Source organism: Lactuca saligna, chromosome 1, assembly GCF_052625555.1.
Source record: "Lactuca saligna cultivar CGN05327 chromosome 1, ASM5262555v1, whole genome shotgun sequence".
Lineage (NCBI taxonomy): Eukaryota > Viridiplantae > Streptophyta > Magnoliopsida > Asterales > Asteraceae > Lactuca > Lactuca saligna.
In genome coordinates this window covers 5485284-5500047 of record NC_136417.1, presented here as the reverse complement: position 1 = coordinate 5500047, position 14764 = coordinate 5485284, and the positions used below count along the sequence as shown (strand labels likewise).

General features: G+C 35.9%; 2 protein-coding genes across 2 annotated transcripts; both read left to right on the top strand.

Moving 5' to 3' along the window:
• Positions 1 to 385: 385 nt before the first annotated feature.
• Positions 386 to 5073, top strand: LOC145002025 (agamous-like MADS-box protein AGL29). Its single transcript, XM_078961339.1, has 2 exons — positions 386 to 459; positions 4461 to 5073. Exons 1-2 carry the CDS (start codon positions 386 to 388, stop codon positions 5071 to 5073), a joined length of 687 nt encoding a protein of 228 aa, XP_078817465.1.
• A 3669-nt stretch (positions 5074 to 8742) lies between these two features.
• On the top strand, positions 8743 to 10692 carry LOC145002013 (uncharacterized). The gene has a single exon (XM_078961331.1). It carries the CDS (start codon positions 8743 to 8745, stop codon positions 10690 to 10692), a length of 1950 nt encoding a protein of 649 aa, XP_078817457.1.
• The last annotated feature ends 4072 nt before the right edge of the window (positions 10693 to 14764 follow it).

Below are 14764 nucleotides of genomic sequence, written 5' to 3'. Positions count from 1 at the left end.
GGTTGTCCTTTTGTCGTTCCATATCTACCCTTCATTTCCATTTTATCCTAGTAAAGCTTTAGCAGACCTGGTAAGTTATTGTCTTGTGTCGGACTGTTGTTGTGTATGGGCTAACTCCATACACCATTACGTACCATTAGCATGTGGTGAAGACCTTAATTGATTGAGCTAGAGCAAAGGCTTCAATGCACAAATTAGAGCATATATAATTTGTGAAGATGCAATTTTAAAAGATCTTCGATCTTTTTATGAACATGAGTAGCTGGGTTTATATCATAAATCGGTGATGGAGGTGGAAGGCACAATTTTGAAAGACCTTCGATCTAACGTATTTAATTTTGAAGTAGTACCGCTGGAAGAGGATCGCAGGCGGTGTTAAATAGACATGGGAGGAGACGGCGTGAAGATCCTTAGCGAGCGGAGGAGACGGTGGGAGGAAGCGTCTGAAAGAGATCAAAGGTTGGAAGCGTTCCGACGTTTTTTCCTTAGACTGAGTCGGAGGATTTCGGAGGGTTGTGGACCGAGTTAGAGGCAATATTGATGGCATCAAACACACAAACCTGGTGAGCAAAAGCTTCTGGACTGGGTTAAAGGCAATCAATGAGCCTCTAAGAGGACCATATGTTTAATGTTTATCCCTTTGCTAGAAAGTGATGCTTAGTGATGATTTCTGAAAAAAAGATAACCGTTCTATGGAAAGAAGATTGGAAACAAGCAAAATGGGAATCTTAAGTAACTTTAGTGTGGTCCCCAAAAATGTTATTACAAAGATCATACACAACTTTTTTTGTTTGCGTTGAATTCACAAGCTGAATATGTAAAATGAAAGATCAAATCATGTTAATTTTAGATGGAGAGACAATTTTTTTTTTTTTGTTAATTTCTGAATGGCCTTTGTTAGCTTTCAGTTGATATTACACAGACTTTTGGATTATTGTATATAGTCAATGTCACTTATAAAAATCATAGTCAGCGATTTTAGCGTGGGACTGTTGGATTGAAAATTTATCTGTGCTGTTACATGCCAATTTCCGATCTGCAGTTCATCATTAAGTTTGGAAGGTTAAGTTTGATCAAGGAAACAACCCATAAATATAAATCTGTAATTTAGAACATATTTACTTTTTTTTGAACAGCTGAAAATTTAGAATATATTTACTAATTAACTAAATTGAATTCCATTTGTTTTTTTTTTTCAACCAAACACTTCATAAGTTTTTAATTCCATAGAATTCCAACACCTTAAAAAAAAGTTCCAAATTTACTAAAAAGAATGTACGAACCAAACACCCTCTTAGCTAACTCCCCAGATGATGCTATCTGAAGAATAACTTACAACATTGTTTAAATCTGGTTTCATAAGATCTAATATTGATGATATCAATACAGATCGTAAATGGTAAGAATTACAAACCGAACATTAAAAAAATATGATTATAAGCCTTGAAATTAATTTTTTTTAACCATTACAATCCACAATGTAACAGTTTAGGATCCATAACCAGCATCGCTCACATCAGTTCAAGTTTCAAATGGGGGTACCCGGGTCCCATTTTCACCCCCAGTAATTTCTGCACATTCTTACCAATGTTTATATCAAGAATTGCATGGTTGCTCAAGTGATTTCTCTTGAAGTTGTTGCTACAGGTTATAAAAAGTGCAACAACATGATGTGACTTTGTTACACATGCACGAATCAACAAAGACTTAACTCTTGCTCATTATCAAGCTCTAATTCTTTATCATAACACATACGAATCAGAATATACTTTTGAGAATTTTCAAAATTATCTTATCGTAGCTTCTGTTTGGATGAATTTTCAATTTTGTAATGTGCACAATATTGACAAAAATGTTCCTCTTGTGGATACGCTTCTATCTTCTCACCTCTACCCAATATAGAGATGATGCTTCCATAAAGAACAGGATGAACATGGTTGCTCAAGGATTTGTTTAGGCAGTTGCAACTATACATGATAAAGTGCGAGAACATTAAAACTCAAAATTTTAAATTATTTGAAAACAAAATTAGAAGTCTTAACTCAAAACTTCGATCATTATGACATGCTTCTATGTTTTTTTTCCATAGCTAAGGAATCAGAAGCTAATTTCGAGTCTTTTCTTTTACTTGATTACGACTAAACCATATCATCATGGTCAAAGCTTTAAATAATCTTTAGTCCTCTAATTTCAGTTTGATCCGTTTTATAGTCATCATTTCAGAAGGATGACCAACTTGTTGTGTCATCATTACACTTGAGTTTCTTTTGAACATTTTGTATTTCAATTGCATGAGCCATGTATCCCAAGGCTAATCATATGTTCCTCATACGCTTTCCTAACAATGAAGCTTTTATTCTTTCATGGATCATTTGTCCCCACTTCTCATTTAGAAAACTGCTCATTCACTTCACTAAATTCTTCATTGCGCACGTGTACTTGAGAGTCATGGTAAGACATGACAAAATAAAGTTGGACAACTTGATTCAAGTTAAGAAATTTGTTCACAAACCAAGGAACAAAGGGTGTCTTGCTTTCAGTTGATGGAGAAGGGAATGATTGCAATCTATACACCAAATAGCATTGCACGAGAGCATCAGCTTTCTTGATAAGCCACCTTGGCTGTTGGACAAATGTAAGAAATTGGTTGTGAGAGCTTATAGAACAATTTTATGCCAAATGGGTCTAATACATACCCCCAATCAGAAGGCTCTGTCAATCAGGGGCTTACTTCAACAAACAGGGTTATAATTTGGCAGTCTACAAGACATCAATTTTTAGAAATTATCTATTTTCTAATTGATTACATTAGAAAAATAGATAATTGATTATATATATATATATATATATATATATATATATATATATATATATATATATGGGGATAGAGAATATACATTACAGCCCCACCTAAGCTTAGGTACTAAACCTCTAAAATATATCGTTTTATCATGCGAAATATACCCGGTTTGGTTTCACTTGGTAAATATATCACCCTCCATAACATTTCTTTCTTTCATTATCGTTTTACCATTTCTGTTTTCTTTCTTCAATTATCGTTTATTACTTCACCTAAATGAACATTACTAAACCCTAAACCTAAACCCTAAACCCTAAATTTAAACCCTAAACCCCAAACCTAAACCCTAAACCTAAAATCTAAACCCTAAACCATAAACCATAAACCTAAACCCTAAACCCTAAACCTAAACCCTAAACCCAAAACCCAAAACCTTACTGTGTCGATCTTGAATTTACATCTTGAAATATTAATCGTGAATCCATTAACCGTAGTCTTTATGTAGTAAAACAATTTATTTTCAAGAGGTTTAGTACCTAAGCTTAGGTGGGGCTGTAATATATATATTTCCTTTTCCCTATATATATATATATATATATATATATATATATATATATATATATATATATTACATTAGAAAAAGATATGTAGAGCAAGAGGAGAGAGTTTGCATACATGTTTAATGTGAAATGAACTTGGTTTGTAAAAATCAATTGGTTCTATTATCTATGTATGTGAAAGTGTTTATCGTTTTCACATTAGAATATGTTTTTCTAAATTAAAAAGGTATAATGTAACATTTATTGCATTTCATGATATTATATCATACTTTCTAAATTTGAAATTATGCCAACAAAAAAAAATAAAATAATCAAGATTGAAAAAGTATAATGTAACATTTATTGCATATCCTGAAAGTGAACATGAGGATCGAGGCTACTTACTAAATATACGCTTTAGTTGGACTCTTTTTTATATATATTTAAAATAGGTGTGATCCCGGTGTATTACACGGATTGATTTTAAAAAATATTAAACATTGAAGTGTAAAAAAAAAAAATTTTTTGATATTTTTTAATATAAAACTTTAAAATAAGAAATAAAGAAATGTATTTATTACAATTTATTATCATATATATGATATTTAATACTTTACATATATAAATATATGATTTCAATTTTAAAAATTAAAACAAACCAAAAATTGACAAATGGATAATATTTATTTCAAAAATACCACAAAATTACAAGTATCAAAACTCATAAGAGATTGACATGTTGCAAAAAAAACTTCATTTATTAAGGAGGATTTTATTAACAATTCATAATTTACACATGTCGCGCATGTGTTCGATTTCTCATTATAAAGATGGCTTCGTCATTTTACAATCAATGCACCTACGTATTAATGGTGAAAAACCACGAACTAAAAGCAGTCAAACTTATTAAATAATAACTTGTTAATTTATTTACCAAATATCTAAAAGTGGGAAAAGGGTCAACCATCATATTGGAAATTGACTATGCTTTTGGAAGTAACATGCTATAAATACCATTCATGAATCAAACTCTTCACAACCATCCTCATGTTCTTTCACATTTTTTGATGTTCTTTTACAATTTTTAGATTTGAATTTTGATACTCTTTCATATTTTCTAGATTTGAAATCATGCCAAGATTACCAAGAGGAAAAGGAGGTGGTCGCAGGAAGATACAACTAAAAAGAATTGAAAATGAAAGGGAACGATCAGTTACCTTGACAAAGCGACACAATGGATTATTTAAGAAGGCCAATGAGCTTGCAACTCTATGTGGCGTACAGATTGCAATAATTTGCTTCTCTTTAAGAGGAAAGCCTCTTTCTTTTGGTATCCCGAGTGTTCCTTTTATCATAAACAAATTTCTCAATTTGAATCAAGTTGACCAACAACCGGATGACTCTATTACAAGGTTTGTCAATTCTTACCATGAGTCCGACGTACAAGCACTCAACCAAGAACTTGATGAACTAAATGAGAAACTGGCAAATGAGAAAAAACGAGGACAAATGCTTCAAGAACAATTGAAGGCATCAATGGGTTGGAACACATATGAGGAATATATCAAAAGCCTTGGGATACATGAGCTCATGCAACTAAAATACAAACTAGATGAACTAAAAAGAAACGCACAACGTAATATTGATGTAAAATGTGGGTCTTCCTCCTCAAATGGTGAGTATGAGGCAGATCTTTCTAAAATTGGTGCGCCAAAAGATTATTTGAAGATGTGATGATTTGTTTCGGTTTAAGTAAGTTCGAATCTTTGTTAATAATAATAATATAGAGATATGATAATGATCAAGGTTTTGAGTCAACAGTTCTGCACATATGTTTTTCAATAACTTTTAAGTTTTTTAAAAATTAAGGACTTCAACACTTGGATTTGTCATAGATCCTGTGGAGAACTTGTGTGATAAAAGTATTAAAGATGCTAACTTTCAATTGGGGCTCTGTTTACCTATTTTGGGCCAAGTTTCATTTTTATGGGAGTTAGTCTTGATAGTTGGGGTAATGCTTCATTTAGTCAATTTTCATCCTCATGCTTCATGTTATATTAAGTTCTTTCTACGCTTTATCATTTGATGACTTATGTTGATGATTTTTCTTGGACTATTATTGAAATTTAGTACCAAAATCATTACTATTTTTATAATTTTTAGGCATATATGATACGCAAAAGTCAGTACCTAAAACTTTTGAGGAGCATACAATGCAAAAAATACTTCAAGAATTTGTTTTTATATATTTTATGAGCTACCATGGAAGGATATATAAGTGTTCATGTTTGTGTACCCCTCCAGCAACGAAAAATCTATCAAACTCAAAGCCACATACCTCATCATCTTTGCGGTACAATATTAATAACAAATTTTCTTATTTATTAACTTATGTTTCCATAGAGTCCAACAAATACCCGAAAAACATCGAATATGTACATTTGTGCATCAATAAATACATATGATATCGCAAATGATTTTGATGATGTTTTATAAAAAATATATTTGGTGGACTTTGTAGATATATAAATATATTAAAAGTGCGTACATTATTTGAGACATTACCAAACGGATGGTAGACATAAAACTTTGATCTGACAAACAACGAAGGCAAGCTCAAAAAACAACCAAATAAACATAAGAACATTTACTAGAAGGAGATGCGAGGACAACTGATAGCTTATTTTATTTCCTTATTTTTATTAGTTTATTTTAGATTTTTAGATCTTTTTATCATTAATGCATTGTATTTTATTTATTTTTCTTTAGTATTGACCGTACCGAGTGCTTGTTATGTTGCATAAGATATTTTGTAGGTTTTTCGGTGCTTGTTGCGGTTGCGGGTTGATCGGAGATGGGCTTAGTGGGCTCCCGAGGCATTATTGGGCTTGGCGGAATCAAAGAGGAAGAATTGGGCTTTGAAAGTTATTGACTTGGATTATTTGGGCTTGTGAAGATGGATCATAAAATTCAAATTTTGGACTTGGAGCATCCATTTGGTGGCTAAATGATGATTGGTGCATTTCAAATTACATGGACAAGAAAGGGGGACCAAAGGAATCTTTGGTAGTGGAAGGGTGGAGTGGCTTGGTGGACCAATAGCATTACAACAACATTTGCGCGAGTGGAATTTCCATCGCGTGGGTACCCGCGCAACTGCCCAGTTTGGGCATTTTGGTCATTTGGCTTGCCATAACCCTTGGGGATCAGATCTGGAGGTTCATTCACGATTTTCCACCATTGGAGACCTGCAAGAGGCGATTTTGGGAGCTAGAAACCATTTCCTTTCATCTTTCCAAATCTTAGGTAGTTTCTTTATGCAATTAGATTATTATTCTTGTTTCTTTGTTGCCATGAGTGGCTAATACTCTTATTTGGTTGACTTTGGCTGCAAACCAATGAATGTTTGTGGGTTTTGAAGGATTTATGTTGATTATCAATTTATTCCATGTTTATGATTCTAGTTTGCAATTCTTATGCTTATTTGATACTTTGATCATGAACTTAGTGTTTGATTGAGCAATAGTTGATTTATTTCATTGATTTTGCATTGGATCATTGAATTCATCTAGAACAAAGGCTTTATGATGGTAGAAATCATCTCTAGCTTATGAATCATATCTCCTTTATGGATGTGTAAGCATTTGACATCCTCTAGGAATCGGGGATTCCTTCATTCTTAAGGCTAATTGATTTCTTGGGATTAATTGCTTCAATTGATCCTTGATCTTAATTAAGAAGGTGTGTTGTGGGCTTCCCCAACCTCCATACTACCTATGAGGAATCTTGGCATATCATGCTTCATGATTGCTATAACCAATTTGGGATGAAGGATAAGCTTTGTATTAGATCCTAATGATAAACACACAAATGTTCATTGTGTTGAATTGCCTTAGTTAACCAATTATTCCCAATCTTTGAGCATCTCATCAACTTGCTTAATTGTAAGGTTTTTAGTTATTCAAGTATTTTAGTTTTCAAGTAATCAAACACCCCCTCTTTTATTTTAATTTTAGTTAGTTAGTTTAATTTCACTAGTTCTATTGAATTGCATTGGTGATTGAATACAACCATTTCCCCGAGGATCGATACCCCTTTTTACCATTATATTACGTTTATTTAGCAATCAAAGGGTGTAATTTTCTTGGTGGGCTTGACATCCCGACCAAGTTTTGGCGCCGTTGCCGGGGAAAATTGGTTTTTGTTATTTGATTGTTTATGCCTAGGTCTACAAGAACCGGTGAGCTACTCTACAATCCGGAAATTGAAAGAGAAGCAAAAAGGTTGAAAAAGTTAGCCAAACAAGCAAAGCAACAACAACTAGTTCAAGCTTCTTCCTCTTCTCCACTAATTAACATAGAAGATCAAGTTCATACTTCAAGTGATACCGACACCGAACCGAGTTCTCCAATTGTTGGTCATTCCTTTGAAGACATTCCATTTGAAAACCACATAGCCATGAATCACACTCCACCTCATAATCCCAACCCAAACCCAATCAATCAAGATGCCAATACCCCACCCCATCAACCAAGACAACAACCACAAGAACCTCTCATTGATATGCCACCTTGGAATCAAGCCCCTCCTCAAAACCAACCCAATTATCAACCACAACCACAACTACAAAACCAACACTTCCACCAAAACAACCAACCTCAAAACAATGCTTTTCAAGTTCAACAAGTACATTACCCAAATCAACTCAATTACCAACCCCCTCCAATGTACCAAAACCCAATGTACCCACAACAACAACCTCCTTACAACCAATACCCTAACTACCAACCTTATCCACCACCAATCTACAATCCCCAACAATACCCATATCCACCTTACCAACAACCACCCAATTACTTGCAACAATATCCCAATAACCCCAATCCACCCAATCCTCCTCAAGAGTTGACACTTAGACAAATGATGGAAACGGATGTTACTCATACACCTCTTGCTATTGTTTATCCCGCAAACCGCCGAGGGATTGAATTGAAGTCAAGTTTCATCCATCAACTTACCAAGTTCCATGGGTTGGATAGAGAAGATCCTCAAAAGCATTTGAAGTCCTTTCATATGATATGTGTTAGCACGTTGCCCGACAATGTGACATTGGATGATTTCAAGTTAACCGCATTCCCGCTCACCTTGGAAGACAAAGCTAGAGAGTGGTTATTCAACTTACCACCGGGATCTATTCACACATGGGAAGAGTTACTCAAGGCCTTCAATTGCAAATTCTATCCCATCTCCCGGATATCAAGCCAACGAAGTGACATTTTGGGGATTCGTCAAGGGGAAAATGAAACATTTCATGATTTTTGGGAGCGCTTCAATAATTTGTGTACAAGTTGTCCTCAACACAATATACCCGAACAACTACTTCTTCAACAATTTTATGAGGGTATGAATGAAAAAGATCGGAGGATGATTGATGCTTCAAGTGGTGGTGACATCTTCAACAAAACCCCTCACGAGATCCGATTACTTTTTGGTACCATTTCTCAAAATCAAAGGAATTTTGGGACTCAAAATGACATGAAGAGAAATTCTACACAAGTGGTTGGTGAAGTTAGCAACACTCAACATTTGGAATCAAAGCTCTTGGATTTGACTAATGTGTTAAGTCAAATGGTGGTGGGAAGTGGTCAACAATTGATGGTATGTGGTATTTGTGCAATGACGGGTCATTATACGGATAAGTGTCCCACACTTGGAAGTGAACCGGAAGATGTGAATGCAATAGGCGGATATCAAAGTCAACCACAACCCATGGGATTTCAAAATAACTTCAACCCAAATTGGAGGAATACCCAAAACAACCCTTATCCACCAAAGCAAAATCCACCAAATCTGTTGATGAGACCCCAACATCCACAATACCAATCCCAAAAACCTCCGTATCCACAAAATTCTTATAACCCGCCACATTACCAACACCCTCCACAACAAGGTCAATCAAGTGGTAACCCTCAAATGAGCCTTCAAGAACTTTTTACTTCTCTTGCTCAAAGTCAAACCCAATTTCAACAAGAAACCAAGAATACTTTCTCCAACATTCAAGCACAAATTGGAGACTTGGAAACCGCTCTCAACAAGACAGAACAAAGGGGAAAACTTCCATCTCAAACCAAGAAGAACCCCAATGTGAGTGCAATAACTTTGAGAAGTGGGAAAACACTTGGAGAAAGCAACCCGGAAAGAGTTTCAAGAGAAGAAGAAGATGAAGTCATCATGGTTGAACCTTCAAAAGTTGTAGCTCCCCCAAAGGAACCGGTTGTGCCAAACGTTGATCAACCCGACTCTTCCAACAAACTCATTAAACCATTGGTCATACCACCTCCCTTCCCTTCCCGGTTAGCCTTTTCCAAGAAGATAGAGGTAGAAAATGAATTATTTGAAACTTTTCGCAAGGTCCAAATCAACATTCCACTGCTGAATGCTATTAAGCAAATTCCAAGTTATGCAAAATTCCTCAAGGATTTATGCACCAAGAAGAGAAAATTCAAGGCAAATGAAAAGATTCAAGTCAATGCAAATGTTTCTGCGATTATCCAAAAGAAGTTACCTCCCAAATGCAAGGATCCGGGAATATTTGCTATCCCTTGTACCATTGGTGATTTGCATGTCGAAAGTGCTATGTTAGATCTTGGAGCCTCGATCAATGTGATGCCATATTCTGTTTTTCAATCTCTTAATGTTGGACCTTTGGAAGAAACTGGAGTAATCATTCAATTAGCAGACAAGTCAAGTGTGTCTCCAAGAGGAGTGTTGGAGGATGTGTTAGTACAAGTTAATCAACTTGTTTTTCCGGCGGATTTTTATGTCATTGATCTTGAAGAGAAGACTCCTTCCAAATCATCTATGATCCTCCTTGGAAGACCTTTCATGCATACCGCTCACACAATCATTGATGTCCATAAAGGAAAGATAACTATGGAGTTTGATGGAGAAACCATTCACTTCAACATCTTTGAAGGAATGAGGTACCCTAGTAACATTTCTCCGTTGTATCGGGTTGATGTGATTGAGCTAATAAACAGGATAAGCCCTAATGTATGCACAGACAAGATAATCATGGAAGATGATTGTAATCCTAAGAGGGAACCTCAAAGAAGATTGGATCCTCCAATGATGGAAGTGGTCAAGAAGAAGATAATTAAAAGGTTCAAAAGGTGCAAAGAGAAGAAAAAGGCATTTCATGACAAGCATATAACCCAAAAACACTTTATTCCGGGTCAAAAAGTTCTTCTTTATCATTCACGCTTAAAGTTATTCCCGGGAAAATTGCGATCTCGATGGCATGGACCTTTTATTGTTATAAAAGTGTTTGATCCTAGTTTGGTTGAAATCTAGAGTTTGGAAACAAACCAAATCTTCAAAGTGAATGGGCACCATTTGAAACTATTTTATGAAGGCTTTGATATGGGAGAATTCGACAACATAACATTGGAAATCCCAAATTACGAAAGTTGATGGAAGCGGGGCTATGTCTTGGCAAAGACGTTAAATAAATGCATTGTGAATAAATAATCTCCGCTTGAAGTTTTGGGTGTTTCTAAACTTGAAGTTGGCCTAAAAATAAGCATATAGAAGTCTTCCAGTGATTTTGGTGAAGTTTGGAAAATTCCAAAAATTTGACTTTCGCGCGAGTTCCAAATTACACCAACATGGGGTGCTTTCTGATTGCTGCGCGGGGGTGCCCGCGCAGCTATTGCGCGACCGGCCCCCAACCGCGCAGATTCCGAGTTCCAAATTACCCCAACATGGGATGTATTCTGACATGTGCGCGCGGCTGCCCCCCACCCGCGTAAAGTTTGCGAGCGTACCCGCGCAAATATGTCATTTCATAAGAAAATTTCGAGCCATTTCATGTGCGTCCTTTGCGTGACCAAGCTTTCATCCATGTGTATTTAGGCTGCCAAGAACTCCATCCAAGCATCATTATGCGATCCATGTGTTGCTTCCATACCATCCTCGCGGGCCTCCTCCATCTTGATCCCGGTATGATCCTTCCTTACTCTCATCCTAAGCATTGAGGACAATGCTTAATTTTAAACTTGGGGTGAGGTAATCTAATCTTTTATTTTTAATGCATTTAGGTTGTATATAGTTGCATTTAGAGTTAGTCATTTAGGGCATTCATAAAAATTGCAAAAAAAAAATTCAAAAATATTGCATATTTTCTTTCTTTCTTTTCTAATTTTCATACTTTTTAGACGCATTCTAGTTTAAGTTCATGCATTTTTGTCTTTCTTGTCTTCTCATCCCTACAGGTACCATAGCGCCGAGTCATAAGTATTGAATCATAGATTGGTCCTGGGTCTTGATATGAAATTCCTTGTATTTGATGAATGGGGCACGTTTTGAGCCTCACAGGCCACTTTGAGACCGCTTGTGTGGGGGTCAGATGCAGGTAGCTTGATTGGGTCTAGGTGCGGAGGGATGTGGTTGGTCATGCCAATGTGTGCGAGCAAAGACTAGCCCGGTAAGGTATTTTGAAGACATTGAATATATTGAAGACTCGCATCTTGGTTTTGGAGGGAGTACCCCTTAGTACTCCCGAGTCTCGTCCGAGCCTTGTTTAGTTAGATTCTCACCGCCTTTTTAGGATAGGTTATCAATTTTCTAGGGGTCTAGAGTAGATAGTTAGATAGATTTTGTTTATCACACCTTGTATTGGTGCTTGATGAACTTTGAAATGGGTCCCCCAATTCACATCTTTTGGGACCAAGTCTTTTCGGTAACACCCATTTTTGAGTCATTTCCCACCCTTTTTAGTTGATCTTGGCACATTGTCAATGATCATTAGGTGTTCATATTAGCCTCCATCTATCAATCAATTTTCACTATTGGAGTCCTATGTTACTTGGTGAAAAATCCTTAGACCTTCCAAGAAGCAACACAAAGAATGAAGAAATTTGAAAAAGTGAAAAAAATAAGAGCCTATTAAAGATGATTCAAGAAAAGCAACAAAAACAAAGAAGAAAAAAATGAAGAAAAAGAGCAACACAAAAAGAAGAACAAGATTCCAAGTTCAAGACTTAAGTTATATATCTAGTTTACAAAAAAAAAAAAAAAAAAAAAAAAAACTGGATGTCAAGCAGAAAATGTGATTGAAGACCCAATAACAGAAGTTCAAGATTGAAGATTTAGGTTAAGTATAATTTTTATTATTTTATTTTTGATTTTTGGTGAGAAAAGGCCCCGAAGATGAGACGGTAGACTGTAAAGGACAGTACAAGGGAGAAGCCTCTGAAACCGGATGTTTTCCCGGAGGCCGTGCTGCAAAACCCTATTTCGTTATTATACACTTTGGCCTGACAAATGTAGGAATCATAGTGTGTGAAGAGGCGCCTTTCCTTCGTGCACTATGGTCTACATTGGTGATTTAAAGTGCCCCCACTGGGCGCATCTCTCTGTTTCCTTTGTCTTGCACACCGCGACCGCATCCAGCCGTGATCTATTCGCCCATCAAGTGGTTGAAAATGTGGTTTATGGCTCTAAAGCGGGGAACATTTTGAAGATGCGTAGTGTCCATGAAGGACTAATTCTGACCATGTTGACTGATGTTGACCAAGTTCTATGGTATCTTTCTTTTTTCCTTTTTAGATAGTTCATCCCGAGCTCATTTTTAGTCTTGTTCTAACTTGAGGACAAGTTAGGTTTAAGCTTGGGGTGATTTGATAGCTTATTTTATTTCCTTATTTTTATTAGTTTATTTTAGATTTTTAGATCTTTTTATCATTAATGCATTGTATTTTATTTATTTTTCTTTAGTATTGACCGTACCGGGTGCTTGTTATGTTGCATAAGATATTTTGTAGGTTTTTCGGTGCTTGTTGCGGTTGCGGGTTGATTGGAGACGGGCTTAGTGGGCTCCCGAGGCATTATTGGGCTTGGCGGAATCAAAGAGGAAGAATTGGGCTTTGAAAGTTATTGACTTGGATTATTTGGGCTTGTGAAGATGGATCATAAAATTCAAATTTTGGGCTTGGAGCATCCATTTGGTGGCTAAATGATGATTGGTGCATTTCAAATTACATGGACAAGAAGGGGGGACCAAAGGAATCTTTGGTAGTGGAAGGGTGGAGTGGCTTGGTGGACCAATAGCATTACAGCAACATTTGCGCGGGTGGAATTTCCGTCGCGCGGGTACCCGCGCAACTGCCCAGTTTGGGCATTTTGGTCATTTGGCTTGCCATAACCCTTGGGGATCAGATCTGGAGGTTCATTCACGATTTTCCACCATTGGAGACCTGCAAGAGGCGATTTTGGGAGCTAGAAACCATTTCCTTTCATCTTTCCAAATCTTAGGTAGTTTCTTTATGCAATTAGATTATTATTCTTGTTTCTTTGTTGCCATGAGTGGCTAATACTCTTATTTGGTTGACTTTGGCTGAAAACCAATGAATGTTTGTGGGTTTTGAAGGATTTATGTTGATTATCAATTTATTCCATGTTTATGATTCTAGTTTGCAATTCTTATGCTTATTTGATACTTTGATCATGAACTTAGTGTTTGATTGAGCAATAGTTGATTTATTTCATTGATTTTACATTGGATCATTGAATTCATCTAGAACAAAGGCTTTATGATGGTAGAAATCATCTCTAGCTTATGAATCATATCTCCTTTATGGATGTGTAAGCATTTGACATCCTCTAGGAATTGGGGATTCCTTCATTCTTAAGGCTAATTGATTTCTTGGGATTAATTGCTTCAATTAACCCATGATCTTAATTAAGAAGGTGTGTTGTGGGCTTCCCCAACCTCCATACTACCTATGAGGAATCTTGGCATATCATGCTTCATGATTGCTAAAACCAATTTGGGATGAAGGATAAGCTTTGTATTAGATCCTAATGATAAACACACAAATGTTCATTGTGTTGAATTGCCTTAGTTAACCAATTATTCCCAATCTTTGAGCATCTCATCAACTTGCTTAATTGCAAGGTTTTTAGTTATTCAAGTATTTTAGTTTTCAAGTAATCAAACACCCCCTCTTTTATTTTAATTTTAGTTAGTTAGTTTAATTTCACTAGTTCTATTGAATTGCATTGGTGATTGAATACAACCATTTCCCCGAGGATCGATACCCCTTTTTACCATTATATTACGTTTATTTAGCAATCAAAGGGTGTAAGTTTCTTGGTGGGCTTGACATCCCGACCAACAACGACGAGTAATATTGAAGAGCATCTGTTGAAAATAGCGATCGGGGTTTGAAGAGAATCAGCGTCGAAGAAGAAAAGTGAAAACAACGGATTGATTTAGGGTCGGCGGTTTGGACTTGTCTGGCTCTATCCCGTCCGGTTTTGAGCTCTGGTCTTATATTAAGAAAATATATTATTATTATTTTTTTTAAAGTTTTTGAAAAATAATTTTTTTTTATGATGCCTTGATTGTTGGAATTCTAAGTCA